Raw genomic sequence first — 19,239 nt, 5'->3', positions numbered from 1 at the left:
GAACATATTCAGAGAGATACTAAGACATTTTTAAGCGTGTTATTTTTTAAATGATGTCTCAAGAAAACATTGCAAGCTGTCAGTGTTGGGGAGTAACACTAGTTGCATGTAACTCAATTACGTAACTTAATTATTTAAAAATAAATTTAACTGTAATCTGTTACAGAACTGAGAAAAATCGTGTAATTAAATTAGTTATAAAAATGTTAATGATCACAAAAGGGGTTGCATCTGACTTTTGCAGATTTTTATTGATATATTTAATAAATTGCATTGATTGCTCTAGTCTAAAGTATGAGACACCAATATTTCAGGAGGACTTGACTTGGGTTTATGTATATGCTTTATTTTCTTAGATTGACTATCTGTATTTAACCTTAAAACAATCTCAAAGTAAAAAGAATGCAGCTACTTTGTTCTGAGTGGATGCTAGGAGGTCACATACACATCAAAATAATAAGATGCTTTCAGTGGAAATCTATGGGATTTTTCATCTTGCCTATTTTATCATCTGTCCGAATATGTGCCATTTTTATGCCACTTATTTATTTTTTGCCTCCACAGATTCAGCAGGATAGATGACAGGTGAGATGACATCAGTCAGAAAGGGAAGTAGTGTGTGAAACTGTGATCTCAGGCACCTGTGAATGGCCTGATGCAGTGCTGTTGGTTTTTGACGTCCCTCCCATTTCTTTGTCTGGACGTCTCCGTTCTTTCTCTCTGCGGTCTCTTCCTCTCTCTCTTTCTCTTCCTCTGCCTCGCTCTTCTGAAACCTCACGCTCATGGTCATATCTCCCATCCCCATAGCTTTAAACACAGATAGGAGAAGCAGAATTTACTGACAGGGTTTCCTCTCTCACACACTCACTTTGCCACTGAAATGATGCCAGTGCTTTGATGGGGTTCTGTGATCCTTATACGAACCAGACTATATTTTGACTAGAGAGCTAAAAGATGATGTAATGAAGGGGTTTGTGGGTCGAAGTGGATGCTACTATAATTTTAAGATGGATAAAAAAAAAGTAAAAAATATATATATATTTTTTTTAGGAAAATAGTCAATCCTCAGAGAATCATCATATCTGGTGATTCATCCAAAAGTTTGAAAACCTGTGGAAGTGTCAAACTTTATTTTTATTTTTTAAGCTAAGTTTTAAGACCTTATTTTAAAATCCAGTAATTTGAATGGCCAAACTTCTACCAAAACCTATGTAATGGTCACAGGTTATTTATGATCTCTGACCTGTGCTGATTGTCTCTGCGTGGGCTCTGGCTCTGCGGTCTCCTCCTCACTATTACTGCTTCCTCTTCCTCAGGGTACAGCTTCGATCGGGGGATATCGGCTATGATCACGTAGTCCTCAATGGTCATCTCTGGCACTGCGGGTTGGCTGGAAGACCTGGTGTTCTCCGAGAGGATTAGCGCCTCCAAACCCCGCCTGATGTTGCTTCTGCTCCGATCATTGACCGGCTTGTCCGTCTCTGATATTGAGGCTTGGGATTTGGGCAAATCGGGGGATGGAACCTGATTCCGGCTCCGCCTTGATTGGGAGATGTTTGGTGTTGATGCAGGTGAGGCGGGGCTTAGAGGGGAGTGGGTGGGGCTTAGCGACTGGCGGGAATCAGATCTGGATTGTTTGTCCGAGGTGTCGGAGTAGCCGCCATGCCTGCGGCTTTTGTTTTTCGAAGTACCGTTTTTTAGTATACCATGTTCATCATAAACTTGATAAGGCGTTGAGGCACCATGGCTGTTAGATCCACTGTTGTAGCCACTATTTCGACTGCCGCGGCTTGTTTTGTCATCACGATAGCCTCGTTTAGGAGAGAAATCCCGACTGTTGTATCCAGTATTGCACGCCTCACTCTTTCGACTGCTGCGACCACTGTGTTTGCGTTGATTATAATCGCCATCGATTTCCACTTCAGAATGTCTTTTCGACCAGCCGTTCCTTTCTTCTGAGACATCTGACTCTGCCGAACTCGCAATTGATTTGAGATTCTTATAAAGCTTTTCAGAATCCAAGCTGTGTCCGTAGGAGCTTTGGGAGGGGCTTCTTTTGTGGGCGGGGCTAAAGGACTCTCCATATTTATTCGTACCTGAGCTTCGCGAGGGGGACGTGGTGCGCGTGACCACCGAATCTCGTCTACGTGATGGAGTGCATTTTCCAGAAGCCTGTCGAGAGGACGTGTGGGACGTCCGGTGTCCGGTGGAACCTCGGCGATGGGGCGAACTGCGAGATTCCCCTCGCCTCTGCGGTGAGACGTTCGTGGATCTCGGGCTGCCGGAACGAGGGCTTGCACGGGATTGGCTGTCCCCGCGTCTGAAATTTGAATAGGACATGTGTCGCTGGGGGGAGAGGCCACTCATTGCCTCGTTGCTGAGATTGTCAGAGCGCCTCCTATAGGACGGGAGACCCAGGTCGGGGTTTCGGTAGGGGATTGTGGCTTTGCGCTCAGGACTGTGATTGGCTGGAAGAGGGTGACCCCTCTCGAAATAGCGCACGGGAGCTGAAGAACTGCCATCTTCCGGCTCCCTGTCCCGTGAGAGGAAGCGATTAGCCCTTTTAAAAATGGCGCGGCCGTTGCTTTGTTCTGTTTCTCTTCTAGTCTCTGTTTGAGGAAGACATGGCATTGATACTGTGCTGATGCATACAATTATTGAAATAAATGAATAATTAAATGATTAAAGAATTAACATTTTGGTAAAACTTTAGGATAGGGACCAGTTCTCTCTATTAAATAGTTGCATGCCTATTAAAAACATATTGGCTGTTCATTCTGCATGATCATATTCTACATTTCTACTTCTACCCAATACTAGAGTCCTATGTTTTCTTAGATGCGGAAAACATGGACGGAATCACAGTATCTAGTCATTAAAATTACATTTTTACGAAACCATATTTGGAAATATAAAGTGAAAACTGACATTCAAATGCTTTTTTTATGCATATAATCTGTTTACTATATAAAGATCTAATTTATTTACATTACAAGCTGTCGGAATTTCCTCTAACTTTTTGGCCATATTAATATCACTGACTACACCAAGTTACATATTTTGCTCAGTTTGAGACTTTTTATTATTATTTCATATGTAAGGGTTAAATCTCACCTGTGTGTTGGCTGACACTTTCTCTTCTGCTCAGGCTGATGCTTCCTCGTCTGCTTGTGTTGGCGCTCCCTCTTCTGCTCTGCATTTCTATTACAGAGCGACTTTCTGAGCGCTGAAGTGCCGGTTCCAGTCGAGTCATGCTTTAGGTCTCTTAGTTTAGTAATAGCTGTTCCTTTAGTTTGCAGATGAGCTCTTCAGGTCCACTCTTTGTTCTACAGCTGTTACTTGTGCTGCACATAAAACAGATTATTCCGTTATAAATCAAAAATCATCAGATTATTCTGCCGGATATTTCTTAAATTTTGCTTGGCACGGATATATATATATTTTTTTGTATTATTATTGTTATCTGTGGATTTATGTGATGGCCTTTGATTTGACCTGCCATGCCATATCACACGAGTGAAGGGGGAAAAAACTTAATTTCTATATATTTTTTTAGTTTTAATATTGTTTGTTTTATTTTCTAATTACAAAGTATAGAACATAAATTAATTTAATTTTTAAGATTTTATTTGTTAAATATTTTGTTAAATATTATTATAGTTTTTTGTATCTTTCATTTTAATTATAGTTAAAATTTTAGTCATTTTGTTGTGTTTAAAATTTTAATTATTTATTTTTAAGTTTTCTATATTTTTGTGTTTATGTATTTGTATTTGTGTTTGTTTTATTTATTCAGTCGACTTAAACAGCAATTTAAGTTTAACAAAAAAAAAAAAAAACATAAAAAAAAGAAATATCACTGCCTGAAATAAAATTAGTAGTAATATATTTTATTTGATTTTAATTTATTTAAAAAAATATTTTTTTTATGGTTTTTATTTCTAGGTTTAGATAACTATAATAATAGTTTGGGCAACTCTGGATTAGGTAATTTTTCCCCATTAGTCTGATTGTACTTTGCATCTAAATCATGTGTTTGTTTGCTTTTTTTTGTGTGTGTGTGTGTTTTTTAGGTTGTGCTGTATAGACAGGAGAAACTGTATTGCCCTGTCCATCTTTTATTTTGAATGTGGTGACACTTTATTTCAAGGTCCAATTCTGGCTATTAACAAACCATTAACTACAACTTTTGCCTCAATAAACTTCTAATTTGCTGTTTATTAATAGTTAATAAGGTAGTTGTTAAATTTAGGTATTGAGTAGGATTAGGGATGTAGAATATGGTCATGCAGAATATGTGCTTTATAAGTAATAATAAACATCCAATGTGTTAATAACAGGAACGCTAATAAGCAACTAGTTAACAGTGAGAACTGGTTCCCAAACAACTCATCAATGCACACAATGGATTGACGCACACTGTCATGTTAAGAGACAAAGTAGCGAAGAGCAAATTGACATCTCAGCGGCTGCTTGTTCAGGACGCATCACCTTAACTTCCCTGATTGGCCGATTGTGACTGAATCCAAGCGCTCTTGAATAATTTACGTCTCTGAGGTGAAGGTAGAGACTTTTAACTCCTAAATACGGCGATAAGTGCAATCTTAGCAGGATCTGTACCAGAAACAGGATATTTTAGTGTAGCTTGTGAGTTAAACAAGTTCCTCGAGTTCCTTAAAGGTTAGATGGTTTTTATGCCAGAGCTCAAGCAACTAATCAAGCAATGTTAGATTTTACAGTAACTCAGTTGAACATCTACATACAGTACTTGTTGTTTGAGGCATGAGCTTACAGCACTGACATGCAATGTGATCAAGAAATTTAACACAAGATGAAAGTAACCAGCATTGATGGAATAGAATCAAATAAAACACTGCACACAAACCTTCTCAATGCTTCCCTTGTCAGCGTCTTGTATCTCTTCTTCTTCTCCCCATCTCCGTGGCGTTCCTCCTCTGGCTCTTTCCTTCATTATTTTAGGAGCGGCAGGTGTAACTCAAGCTAGACTCTGCCTCTCCTCATGACTATTTCATCACACCTGCTCTGTCCCTGTTGCACCCGAGTCTGCTTCCTTGTTCTCCTGTTCCCAGTTCACATGTTCTTCTTCTTGTCTTCTGTGTTCCTCGGTTATTTCCAGCTCTGGCCTTTGTTGTTCTCTGGTTAGTTTTTCACTCTGCTGCTTACGGCGTATAAGTAACCAGCACCGGTGGATGTGAGCTCTCGCAGCACAGTTGGACGTGACTGATGACTTTACAATTCGAGTGTGCTGCTGTTTCGTATTTTATCATCATGTTGTGCTGGAATATAGTGTTACCGTCTGATCCCTGAGGACTCCACATGATCAGCTCATTAAAATGCAACAGGATCACAGAGCAAGCCTCTTATTCCCCTCTTTGTTTTCCGTGAAGTCACACTGATGGCAGCTCAAGCTCTGGTGCTAATTGAAGTGCAGAATGCTTGGCCAGCTTGATCTTGGGTTGCACTTGGCAGAGGCCTTCTGATGAATGCAATGTTACCATTGGGACATCATTTTAATCTAAAAGGCCACACTCAAATTTACTCTTTAGGAACCAAACGTTCAATCGTTTCATTTGGATGCACACTTTCTAAAGTGGATGTGAGTGGTGTTTGTCCATACTAAACACCACCGTGATTCTGAAATGTTTTGGGTGGTTGCTTTGCTATGAGGTTGCTAGTTTTAGGGATTTTGAAAACACTTTAAATATAAGTATGAGGTGTAGTAATAGTGAGGATGCTCATGAGGTAAAGAAAGTGTCAGGAATAGTGTAAAATAAAGCTTTTATTGATCGATCTCAGGATGAATGTCTAAATCAAGTAAAGTACTTTATAGCACTGTGCGAAGTAGTTATTGCGAAATATCAGAAGACCAAAAGATGTGAGCTAAAGGGTCTCCATTGTGTCTCTCCTTCATGGCCATGTGGGGTCTAGCTGGTGTTTTCTGCCTGCAGGACACTTTGACACAGAAGGACAGACAACATCTGTCGTTCTTTGCCCCCTCCCTTTCCCCCCATTCACAGGCACACACTGCCTCTCCCAAATGGTGCCCTTTTGTATCGGCTATTGTTCCCCACTACATTGTGTGACTCTGCCTGTTCCCCAGAGCTCCATTGATGAGTGTTGTAAGAGACCTCAGCCAGAACTCCTCTGAACTTCTTAATATTTAGCTCAACTAAAGACATTTTGTTCTCTCATGCAAACTTTCTCTAGAATAGCAAAAGGAAAAACTTATTGCGTTTGTTTTTTGTTGTTGTTGTTTTAGTGATGTGTGTTTGAAATCAAGTCAAGGCTTTCCCGCCAAAAACACCTGCCAAATAGTTTCATCCAGTTAGGAAATGTGCCAACTAGTTCAGGGTTTTTTCCCCCTTCTCAAAGCCTTAAATTTCTCTCTCTAGTCTGGTTTGAAAACTTGTAAACATCCTGCAGCTATTTGACGACATTTCTCAAAGGCCCTTCTCTTGAGCGATGCACCCGCGAAAGGCAGAATGTGGGGTAAAGCCATGAATAGCCCAGTATGGGGTGACCGAGAGGCCAGAGCAGATGTTAATGATTAGCTTCGTTCTCATCCCTATAAAGAACCTGCATCCCAATCTACTCCCCATTTTCTAAAGAACCATTTCCAACCCTTACAGAGTGGCACACATTGAAGTCATAAATCCAAAACAGAGAAACGACGTGAAGCACCACAAAAGAGGCTCCAATTTAGCAGCGTCTCATAACACTTTAAAGGTTTTGCAGTTTGTTTTTGGTGGTTTGTGTGGTTTATTAGTTTGTATTTTCTTTAAGCTAAAAATGCGGTAAGAATTGTGTCAGCTTTCAAATGTGAATGTAAAGATGCTCTATTTTAAGACCAATACATGTGAAACAGAAGTGTGTGGTGGAGTTACCAAAACAACAAAATACCTTCGATAGTTCATAATCTTTATTTGGAAAAATAATTTAAGCTAAAACTTCATTTAGAGAAAGTAAATCAAACAAAAGCCTGTTAATGAAAACAATAGCATTAATAACATTTTTTACAATCCTTCTTTAAATAACTTTTTCTCAAAACATCCCAGCAACCCGAAGTGCCTTTGCAAGTAACAGGAACAACTTAGGAACAACGCAAACTTAAATAATCTTAAAAACATTACAGATATTTAGAAACACAACTTAAATAAAAATAAATTAACTTAAATCATACAACTCTTGTTATAAAAAAACAAAACAAAAAAACATACAAACAAGGATATTATTCGTCATCAACAACGCAAACTTTTTACGTCAAAAAACAAATTACATACATTTTCTAAACCATAATGCAAAAAAGCGGAGGCTTGGAAGACTGAGTTTTTTTAGTTTTTTTTTTTTTATGAGCACTTACACATAGATTCCACTGGTCATGTGACAGGATATGACATCATGTGACACTTTAATCCAGTGCAAGACAGGCCAGTATGGCTGAACATCCACCGTTTTGATGTAGTCCCTTGTACACTGACTTGTGGGGCCAGCAAATGTTGCCAAAATATTGCTAAAATGTTATCACAACTTCACCAAGGTGTCAAGACAGTCAATGGCAAAACAATTTGTGACACATTTATTTTAAACTACGTCCTTAACATCCTTAATGTTTGGTGCAGTCTCTGGGCACAGTAAAAGCCTGTGGGAATTATTGGCGGAAAACCAGCAAATGTTGCCAAAATATTGCTAAAACGTTGCCACAATGCTGACACATTATTGGACATCACATGGCAAAACACTGTGATACTTTACTTTTCTTGTATTCTCTTCTCTTTCTTTACTTCCTTCTCATGTGATGAACCCACGTTAAAAACATTTCAAAATGGACACATATTGTCCAAAACCTTTAAAATGGCTTTACAGGTAAATTTTACATCTATATTTGAAATTTTAATGACACTCCTGCCATCATTATCATTTCCACAAGTTTCCAAGCCTACAGGCCGCCACTGCCTGTGCCTCGTTCAGTACAGAGAACCAGCTCATCCTGAATATCAGTTAATCAGTCTTAGTTTCTCAGCAGCAGTAGTCATGAGGTGGGACATTTCCACCAGGTTTCGAGCAGCAGCATTTTCTTAGGGAGTTCAAAATGTCTCCCATAGGACACAATGAGCATCGGCTTCCTGTAGGCGCATTACACCTGAGATGGGAAAAGACAACCAAACACCTGTTAGATGGTTCTCAGATTCGAAGTAAGAATGCTAAATGGACATTCTTTCTTTGCGTTATGTATAAAATCAACTGCATGTGACACTCACCTCAGTTGCAATTACACATTCATCTTTTTCCTCCGACATCACCATGACGGATTTGTATTTGGTGTCGACACAAGCCGACGTGGATGCCGATGCCAACGCACATGCTGACTCGGAATACAGCGAATCGGAACACTTTGATTCGGAATACTTTGATTCTGAGTACTTTGATTCTGAGTACTTTGATTCAGAATACCTCGACTCTGAATATCTGGACTTTTCTGATGCATCACTGTAAAGAAAAAAGTGAGTAGCATGTTAGCGATACATGAATTTGACAGTAAATTGAGTAAACATTCAAAGGAGGAGATTGTTATCTTGGAAAAAAATTACTCAAAACACAATTTTTACCTTTTCAGACGTTTCCTACGCTTCTCCTCAAATTCAGAAGAGTCCTGCAGAGATTGGCACTTTACATCCTCGCAGCTCTCGGACAACTCCTTTGCCGCCATTTCCTTCCCAGCATGCTCCAGTTTCACCTCATGCTTCGCCTCGTATTTTGCTTCATGCACCAGGTTATAGTCTGCAGGCGCATGTCGTGTCTTATAGCTCCTCTTCTCCTTTTCTGTTGTCATGCTCAGGTCGTCGTGATCACTGTGAAAATCAATCTTCTTGTTGATGTTTTTTAAAGGCGCTGCCCCGACAACACTTATGGCCAGGTCTTTGTCTCTGTGACAATTGTTCGTGAGGTTGTTGATTGTTTCATTTTCACCATTGGCGACCTCCTCCTCCCGATCTCGTCTGCGCTGCTGAACCTTCGAGCGAACGCAAACCACCACCACGGCGCATGCGACTACCAACAACAGCACCAGCAGGACTCCCGATCCCACAGCAGTCCAGGGAATGTCACCAGCTATTTGGGACGCTCTGTCAGGAAGCAAAAACTGGCAGTTGCGTCCTCCATATCCGGGAACGCAAGCGCACACGTAGCGGTTGTTCCTCTCGTGGCAGGAGGCACCATTATGGCAGGGGTTGTGTTGGCAGCGGCTCACAGGTGAGCTGCAGTTTTGTCCTGTGTATCCAGGTGGGCATGTGCAGATGTAACCGCTGGCCCCTTCCTGACAAGTCCCGCCATTTTGGCAGGGATACAGCGAGCACTCATCCCCGGCACGATCACAGTTCATGCCCGTGAACCCTTCGGGACACTGGCACAAGTATGAATTCACCAGATCAACACAGCGTGCACCTGTGAGACAAAAAGGGAAGATAATGAGATTCTGGGCCGCTTTTGATCATGCTTTTTGATCAGTTCAAATCCCAAATGCAACATACCATTAGAGCATGGACTGGAGGAGCAATGGTCGATCTTTTTCTCGCAGTTGAACCCTGCGTATCCTGTGGGACACTGGCAGAAGTAACCACCATCGGGGTTGTCGGCGCAGCGTCCGCCGTTAAAGCACGGCCCGTCTGCACACGTCATAGCACTAAGCTCACAGTTGTTGCCATAAAAACCAGGTGGACAGGCACAGCTGTAGGTGTTCTCCATGTCCTATAAATGCAAAAGAAACAGGATGCTTAGGACAAGAACGAGAATGAGTGTTTTAATGCAAAAGCATTGGTTTGTACATAGTGTACAAGTCTAATTTTCATGTTGGCAAACTTACAGTGCAGCTTCCTCCATTGCGGCAGGGGTTTCCTGTGCATTCGTTGACCTCGATCTCACAGCTGGCTCCCGTGAATCCTGGCCGACAGGAACAGGTGTAGCTGCCCTGACCGGTGTTACTACAAGTGGCTCCATTCAGGCAGGGCTTATGATGTGTGCAGTAGTTCAGATCTGTAACAGAGGCGGACATATGTTGAGCACATGTGGATTAATCCGACCCAAAGCAGTGACACATGGCTGGACCGCAGCTGGACAGCTGCTGCATGCTCAAACGTCTATCCCATATCCCTCTTTCAGCCAGCCTTTCTTCTCTCTACCAAACTTCCAGTTGTTGCTTAGTCTTTCAAGGCCATTTTAAATGCTGTTCTTTGATCTTTTGTGTGTCTTTTGCTCTGCTCGCTCTCTTACCTTGGTTGCAGAAGAGGCCACCCCAGCCTTCCTGGCAGTTGCATTGCCATGGTTGCTGGCAGGTTCCATGAAGGCATCCAGGGTAACGTATGCACTCATCACAGTAGCGGCCTTTAAAGCCCACTCTGCACCTGATGCACAAAATGAACAAATAGCCTGATTAGAAAATCAATCCTGAAGGTGATTTCAACAGATAATGATGCAAACATGAGATAAACATACTTGCACTCTCCAGGTTTCTCACAGAAGCCATGCTCCTCATCGCATCCTGGGAGGCAAATTGCTGTAAGGAGGACAAAACACCTGCGTTAAGATCGTGAAGGCACATTTTCTTATGTAAATCCTAACTAGGACATTTTATGTCATATGAAGAGGGAGGTGGGGTCCCTTAAACCTATTAGCGGTCTCTCTTGCTAAAAAAACTCAAATCTCCTAATCACCACTGAAGAATTTCTGCTTAACACATGACAACAATAGGGCACTCACAAACAAGGGGACCCTTCTTTCCTCCCTCTCTTCACTGTGGGTCAAAACTTTTTTTCTCCCTCCTGTGCTCTCAATGTCTCCGGGTAGGGAAGATAAGAGTGGACAGCTGGTGTATGCGCGGCCAGCGGGCGACAGCTGCTCCATTGTCTGCGCACTCCCGGCAGCTGCCCACTTCAAACAATACCTCCCTTACGCCAGCCAATCAGCAGCCAGCCCACTCTGGGAGCGACCAATAGGACGCCAGCATGTAAATTTATGGCACGCGTGAGATTATTCCTAAAAACTTTCCTCCTCCCGACTGGAATAAATCAAGTGGTGTGTTGTGAGAGTGGGCTGTAGGAGGGAGTTTGAGTGTGGGGGGCGGGGGCATTAGTTACAAGTTGTTCGTAACCGTTAACTTAGTTTTTTTCCTTGCCTTTCCTCCCTCTCTTTTCTAAATAAGTTACACGCAATCTTGTCAAATCTAGGTTTTACGGAAACAACATTTTACGGAATTTTATGCAATGTTTTCTATATTAATATACAATATTTGAACTCACGTTCTGTGCAGTACTGGCCCTTCCATCCGGCATCGCAGATGATTTCTCCACGTTCTCCGCAGGTGAAATGACCGAATGCATCATCTCTGGGCCGGCAGAATACAGAGCATCCCTCGCCGTAGTAGTGCTCGTCACACACAAAGCGGTAGGAGTACTTGAGCTCGGTTCGACCCACGCTGTGCAGGTCCTGAGACCAGTCCTCGCCCACAGTCAAGTGTCGCTGTGTGGTCATGGTACTGATGATCCGCTCTGGGTTTTCTGTGTAGAAGATGATTTTCAGTGATGCAATTCAAAAATATTCATATAAAAAAAAAAATCTGTTATGAGACCACATACCTGTTGTCAGATCCTCTTTGGAGTCAGCATGCACTGCTTCGATGATAAGAGAAAAGGTTCCCTGCAATAGCAAAAAAACAGATTTGTCCATTAGAAAATGAGCTGAACACTGCTTCTGAATTACTTCTCAAAGTCAAAGCATCAGCACTCACCGGCCACGTGAAACCGAAATTCATCCTGATGGGATTGGTGAAAGAGCCATCCGGTAAGGTATCAGGCACTTGGAAAGAGTTGGAGCCCAGCACGGGGGTAACGGTGCCTCCGTAGGTGCAGGGCGGCTCTGGAGATGCATTGGGCTGATAATGTTTTAAACAGATGCGGAAAAAAGTCTTGCACTCGCACTGGTGGTACGGTGTGGTCAGTCCACCTTTACAGCAGTTCTTGTTGCCTTGCACACCCTTCTTGTTCAAAAACTCCTGCAACTTCAGCTCGAAGACGCCTGAGGAAGACGCCTGGAGAAGAAGTAGTGTTAGTGAATTTTAGATCTAAATGTGATTGCAATTATTAGACTGCTTTAGATTCACACATGAGTGAGAAGTCAATCTTACCTGCCAGAGCAGCATGTACAGGATGGAGAAGAGCAACAGTAAGTAGCGTCCCATGATTAATAAATAATAAATAAATAAATAGGTTATTGAAAGTCTTTGAGCAACTTGGCTGCTCCCAGATCAGTCAAGGGATCCCTCGTATTAAAAGCCTTTTCTTTTCGCTGACTGATTCATTGGAAGAGCCTTGCTTTCAAAAGAGACTGAGCATGAATGCAGTTCCCTTTCATGTCAAGTGCGCACAAAGCGACAGAATCCCCAGTTCTTTCCCGCAATAAAAAAGTCGGTCCAAAACAATCAGAGAAGTCCAAAATTAAAATAAACGGACTTGTTGAATTCCGTCAGAATGATATAATCCTCAGAAGTCGGAGAAGAAAAGTTGAAAAGATGCTGGTGTGTATATTCTTATAGTTCCTTCTTGGTCTGATTATAAACCAGGGTTCGTCACTGGTCCAACATCCCTCCTCACGTCCTTCTCACACGGACAGTGTGTGTTTGTATCTGGAGCGAGGCCGCCTGCCGCCAGTTTTATACGGGGTGCCACATGTCGGGGTAATAATATGCTAATGAACCACTACCCACAATCTGTCCCACGCTTTACAATGCGACTCCCTTGCAACCAGCCCCTACCAACCAACCTCTCCTAAACAAATCAGCGCTGCTCGTGTGTGCGTAAAAGTGACGGTCATTTACAACTTGGAGGTTTTAGACGTTAGATTATTAATCGCGTTAGAATATATTTCAATAGAAAAATACGTGATAGTTTTGTGTGGGTTTTTTTGTCCGCTCAGGGAGTTCTAAAACGCGTGTTTTATTTGGCATAATTAAACTAATCGAAAAGTTAACTAACTGCACATTTGAAGACTACAATCTCAGTTTACTTCCCTTTTCGTTTCCTGCTTCAGGGAGTCTCCTGATTTGTGTGTAAAAAGCATTCCTCAGGCTAACACTGTGTGTGCGTCAGGCACACTCACAAAAGAATACGCATCATTTGTATGGAGGCCAAATTCTCCTCTAGCTTTCCTTTTTCCAGTGTGTGTGCGTGTGTGTGTGTATTGAACGCGTGCAGTGAAAGAGTCCGAAGCGCGCGCGTGAGTGTGTGTCAGAGAGTGTGTGTGTGTGTGTGTTGCTCGCGTGGCCATCCCTGGGGCGCAGCGCTATTGTGTGCAGGCGGAATAAGTTTGCTCTCAGCTGTATGGTAATTCAAGCAGCACCTGCGCTACCGTTCTCATAATCGGGGGATCTGCGGAGCCCCACAAAAGCAAGCAAATCGCCTCCTTATCGTTCCATTCTCAGCAGCCCATTTAAATAAATATATGTTTGTTTTTCCTGGTCTTTCGAACGTCTTCGATGCCCGACTGTTGTCTTACATTAGAACCAGCTACGATTTCCCCCCCAAACCAGTTTTCGTTGTTTGGAGGGGGGGAGAAAGGGGAAAAAAGTGTGTGTGTGCAAAAGAAAAAAGGAGGCAGATTTGCGCGTGTGTAGTGGGAGTGGTGGTGGTGGTGGGTGGGGGGGGGGGGGTCGTTCATTTAAGTGCGATTTTCTTAAGCACAAAAGCTTTTTCGCCTGAGGTCCATAGTAACCAAACACAAGTGAGACAAATTACATCACTGTGTTAAGATATGCTTTGAGCTCTTTCTGTATTTCCAATCCACCAACGTTTAAATGAGCCAAATTCTGACATCATAGAATGGAAGTAAAAAAAAATGGATTCCTAGTGAAACTTTGCTGGTTGCAGGGGGCAGGGGTGGGACATTGGGAATGTGCTGGAAGAAGAAGGCATTCCTCTTTTTCTGTTTACTCCCTGCAAGACTTAAAAGAGTCTTACTATTTCCCCCCATCACTTACATGTCTAGTAACTAGATCAAGTTATAAGTGTTATACTGTTAAATTATATAATCTAAAACACTTGAATTTCATATGCCATTAAACAATTTAATAAATAAAATATTACATTCATTTTTTTTTTTTGCATTCATTCAGAACTAAAACTACCTGATGACAACACAATAGCTACATAGAAGGCCACCTGATGACTTAAAGTTTATCGAACTGGCGTCACCAGCCAGTATATATATATATATATATATATATATTTTATTTTTATTTTTTTCTTGTGTTGTGTAGAGTATTTTTTTTCCTAGTAGTTGTAAGGTAGTTCCATAGTTCTGTAGGCTAATGCTTTTTCTTTAAATGTTTTACTGTAGTATGTTTACATAATTTTTATTAACATAATTTTTGTCATTGTTATGAGTTGTGTTGAGGTTTTTTTTTCCTTGCAGTTCAAAGGTAGTACATACTTCTGTAGGCTTCTTTAAATATATAGGCCGTGTTTGTAGTGTGTTTAGTCTGTAGTAGGTAACTCAAGCCCCTCAGCTACTATCACTACAGTGGGACTCGCTTGCTTGTTCTTGCCTTTCTTTGCGCTTTCGTTTTTCATTGATTGTGAAGCCCCTCGGGGGACAGTCACTGAAGGGGGTCTATGGTACGCCTTCAGACGCGACCAGACCCTTACACACCATCTGCCACTGACTAAACGCCTGTCTCCTCCCTCCCTCCCTCCCTTGTGTGTGTGCTCACTACCCTAGGTCTAAATTGAACTAGAAGCATGCTAAAGAACCTGTAACGGTATGGGCCGGCAGGGGCCAGATGGCGCAGGCGAAGCCAGAAGTGTTGCAGTCCCAGCGGAGTTAGACAGCACATGGGCGGCCGTGGGAACCTAAGCTGGGCTCGCATCACACGGGATCGATCATATGAAGTCGTGTGGGGATCACAATTAGGGGCTATAATGTTGTTTGCGACCTATCGATCGGCAAAGGGGTTGGAGAATCTGATTTGACACGCCACGATGTGTCCTACAAAAACGCGGCTGTAGATTGGAGAAGGTAACATGGATGTTCGAGCAGGGAGAGAGAGAGGAAGAGAAAGGTGCACGCACATCCGATAACTTTTGGGGAGGGGGTCGATCATTTTTAAGGGCGTGAAATGTGCATAAAAACTAATTTAGCGCAATGAAATTTAGCGCCACTAGCACAACTAACTAAACGCTGCAAAGCTCTTATTTTGTGATAAAATAGTTGTCGAATTTAATTGACGTATCGGTGCATCATTGTGTTTATGGTTGCCCCCTTTCAAACAAATGCGACGAATCGTTTGATTAGTTCGTTTTAAACGTTTATCATTACTAAAACTCTGTCGAGATGCATACTTGTAATAAAAAAAATAAAAATAATAATAAGCAAAAGCATTTTTGCTAATATATCCCCAACTGTTTGTATCGACTTTAAGTCTTCCCTGCTGGAAAAAAAGACCATCACATAATCTGTAATGGTTTTACTGGTTAAAACAAGAATTGTACTGGTTTTAATGGAAACTGCAAAGGTGCCTGTTGGTCTCTACTTGGTCACCTTCTTTTGCTTGTTAAATCCTAATGGAATATGTCCCAAAACACAAACTATTTTTTATGTTTTTAATGGTTAAAAGTTGATGGTTTGTAATGTTTGTAATTGACCATTTCAAAGAGATTGATTGACAGGCAATCGGACCAATCATAACACAGAGTCTGCCATTTTTCCCAACAAACAACTCACACAGGAGAGTAACTTCGATGGACTTAAAGGGTTAGTTCACCCCCCAAATTTAAATTAGTGCATGAATTACTGATCCTCAAGTCATCATAGGTGAATATGACTTTCTTCTTTCAGACGAATTCAATCTGAGTTATATTAAAAATTGTCTTCGGTCTTTCAAGCTGTTTAATGCCTCTCAGGAGGTGTTGCGTGCAGCAGCCCAAAATAAGTTAAATAAAGCGCATCCATTCATAATAAAAAGGTGCCTCACATGGCTCCGGGAGGTGAACAAAGACCTACTGTTAGGAATCTATGCATTTTTTTTTAGGGAAAAATAACCATATTCAAAACTTAATAATCACTCTAATCTAGCTTGCGCAAACAGTTGTACATGGAAGAAGATCTGGGCGGATGATATAAGACGTCTCATAGTCCTGGAGGGAAAAACGAGGCTTTGCTTCACTGGCAGCCAGTCATTTTTACACGGTTTGCATTAAGTAGTATCATATAAAACGCTTATATTAAAATTCAATATAAACCTTGTTGATGATGCATATTTTATATAGGCAAGTAGATGAACCCAGAATAAAGAATGCAATGCGCAAAGATTCAAACTAAATGGTATCCATTAGAAAAGTAACATAAAAGTCCAGAAATAACTTAAAAATATATAACTTTAGAATTTCTGATGCTTTCTATTTTTTCAGCAGGGGTAATTAAGACGACAGAAATAGTGTTTTAAGCCCTGTTCAAACCAAGGACTAACTATAAAGATAAAGATATAGTCCTAATAATCCTTCTCAATATTAGAGAATATAGTCTACACAAAAGCTATAATGATAAAGTCACAGCGATATCGTTGGAATCACTTTTAGAACGATTTTTTCCAGCTGATGAACGATAAAAACATTGGCACCCAATCAGAATCAATCCTGCTAAAAATGAAAGCAGCATGAGCGTGCGCTTAAAATAAACAGACGATCATCCGCCGGTGTGGACACTAATATTTATATCTTTATAATTATTTTTTATAGTTATCGTTCTTGGTGTGAACGGGCCTTTAGTTGCATATGTTATGGTACTGTAAAGATGCACAAAGAGGTACAGGCGCGTTCATCAGGCTACCTGTGGTTTGTGCATTGTTTCAGATCATATTACTTTGACCAGATGCCCCAACAACCCACGCGCGCCCTGACTCTGACCACGAGGCTCATTATCATGCGCTGTTGCCATGGACATGATGGTCGTGGCTTCACTGAGCTTTTCTCGGAGGCCTCCCGCGGGGATACAATCATTCAATAATTACGCGGGGATCCTCTTATTTGCGCCCGCGTGCGTCTGTTTGTGGGTGTGCGCGAGCTTAAGGAGACAGGCGTGGACGTTTGGGAGCTGACGCTTGTCGCGTGCCTGCGCGTATCAAAACACATCTGCTTCGAGGGCTCCAGGGACTGATGCACCACAACATATCGACCTCTGTCTCTCTCTCAGCATATTGATTTGACATATAGGCATTTTTGACACCACGGTCCTCACGCTAAACATGTCGATGCAGTGCGCTTTCATCCCACGTGATGATTCTGTTTTTACATGTGTATATATATATATTCTCAAAAGTATTGAGACACATTGAAAATGTCTGAATGTCATTGCAGTAGCCTAGATAAGAACAAAAAATAACTAAATAAATAGTATACTTGGCAAATATTTTTTTTACACTGCTCATGTTCCTCTTTCACTCATAAAAATAGCATTGATGGTTTCATAAAGAACCTTTAACATCAATGAAATCTTTCCATTCCACAAAAGATTGTTAATAATGGAAGAACGTTCTTTAGAGAATTCTAAAAAAAAAAAAACACAAAAAGGTCACCTGAGGAACCAAACATGGTTCTTCATGCGGCATCAATGCAAAAATCCCATTTCGGAAGCTTTATTTTTAAGAGTGTGGAATCTTTCCATTCCATAAAAGGTTCTTAATAGTGGAAGAAGTTTCACTGTAGATGTTCTTCACATTTTCTGTTGCACAAAAGGTTCTATAGAAGAACAGGGTTCTTTGGAATATTAAAATGTTCTTCACACTAAGAAAAAAATTGTTTTTTTTAGAACCATTCACAGAAAGGTTCTTTAGAGACCAAAATGGTTCTTCTATGGAATCCCTTTTTAAAAGTCCCTTTTGAAATCTTTGTTTTTGGGAGCGTTTAGTATTCTTTGAAAACTTCCCAGCATGCATCTTTATGAAGTTGAATGTTAGATGTGTGTCCAAAATGAGCAGAATAAAGTGTTTATATATTTATGATTTGATCTCTATCTAATTCCTTATGTTTCCCCCATAATTTTGATGACTTCACTTTTACTCTAAAGTGTGAAAACTGTAATAATGAAGAATGAGTAGGTGTGTCTTCAATAGTACTTCAGGCTTTTGTTTTGAAGATGAAGCCCATCACAGTTTCTCTGTCTCTCTCTCTGTCTGTCCCTGCTCCAGCATCTGCCCTGAGGATGAACAGATGTAGGCACCTGTGTTTAGGGCTCACACATCCCCCATCCTCCTTTTCTTCTCCCTCCTCAGAAGGGCCCACAAAGGGGTAAAAGAGGAGGGGGGCAGTAACTATGCCCCCTGCTCTATACCTCCATCACCCCCTCACACACACACACACACACGTTCCCTGAGGACACAAGCTCTCTATGAGCCTTTGTCATGAGCACTGTCTTCCAGACAGGCCCAAACAATCTGTTGCAAGATGATTGCTCATTTCCAAACAACGCTGTCAACACAGGTGTGTGTGTGTGTGTGTTGGGGTGCATCGCATGCATTCAGGCTCATTTATATGGGACGCTAAAGCTCTCGAGTGTCACACTGGAGGAAACACATGATGTCTGATGGGACACACTGGGCGTGATTGTAGGTTACAAAAGCTGCAGGTACAGTTATCACGCTCCCCAACAGACTTTTGTAACAATCTCGAGCATTGAATATCAGCGTCACACCCTCCAAAAGTGACCCGCCCTCAACAAAGCCACAGAAAAACAGAATAACTAAGATCAGTCTTTTTAAGACAAAGCTGGCGGCAGGTGTTGAGTGTGTCAGTGGTAAGATGAAGCTCGTGGGAAGAGCTTAATCACAAAAGGACTTGTTTTCCATGCACGCACTGATCTGGAGCCAGCGGTCGAAGGCTGTCCTCTGACATCTCATCCATCACTGCTCAACATCAGATTTGACTCTAGATCAGTGATGCAGACACGCACAGCATGACGCTCATGTTTATATTCACCTTTAAACGAAACAACTCAATAACTGTCAAAAACCAGCCCCTGTGTTTCTCACCATTGTTTAGTGAGGATTAGGGATGATGGATATTGCAGGCCAATCAATCTGTCAGTTTTCAGTAATTCTTTTATCTAATTTTATTTCTATGAATTTAACATGTTTTTATGAAATGCATGCGTATATATTTTTTATTTGAATTGATTATATAA

General features: G+C 41.4%; 1 protein-coding gene across 1 annotated transcript; it reads right to left on the bottom strand.

The window, feature by feature from the left end:
- Positions 1-6,935: 6,935 nt before the first annotated feature.
- On the bottom strand, positions 6,936-13,149 carry LOC127948560 (delta-like protein A). Its single transcript, XM_052545040.1, has 11 exons — positions 12,197-13,149; positions 11,801-12,100; positions 11,649-11,709; positions 11,313-11,570; positions 10,510-10,570; positions 10,288-10,418; positions 9,881-10,050; positions 9,549-9,765; positions 8,628-9,462; positions 8,280-8,508; positions 6,936-8,161 (listed from the first exon to the last, which is right to left on the bottom strand). The coding sequence occupies exons 1-11, from the start codon at positions 12,248-12,250 to the stop codon at positions 8,156-8,158; spliced, it is 2,322 nt and encodes a 773-aa protein (XP_052401000.1). The 5' UTR covers positions 12,251-13,149; the 3' UTR covers positions 6,936-8,155.
- Positions 13,150-19,239: the final 6,090 nt, after the last annotated feature.

The sequence above is a fragment of the Carassius gibelio genome, chromosome B1 (assembly GCF_023724105.1).
Source record: "Carassius gibelio isolate Cgi1373 ecotype wild population from Czech Republic chromosome B1, carGib1.2-hapl.c, whole genome shotgun sequence".
Classification (NCBI taxonomy): domain Eukaryota; kingdom Metazoa; phylum Chordata; class Actinopteri; order Cypriniformes; family Cyprinidae; genus Carassius; species Carassius gibelio.
The sequence above is the reverse complement of the archived record's forward strand: the minus strand, read 5'-3'. Positions and strand labels throughout refer to the sequence as shown.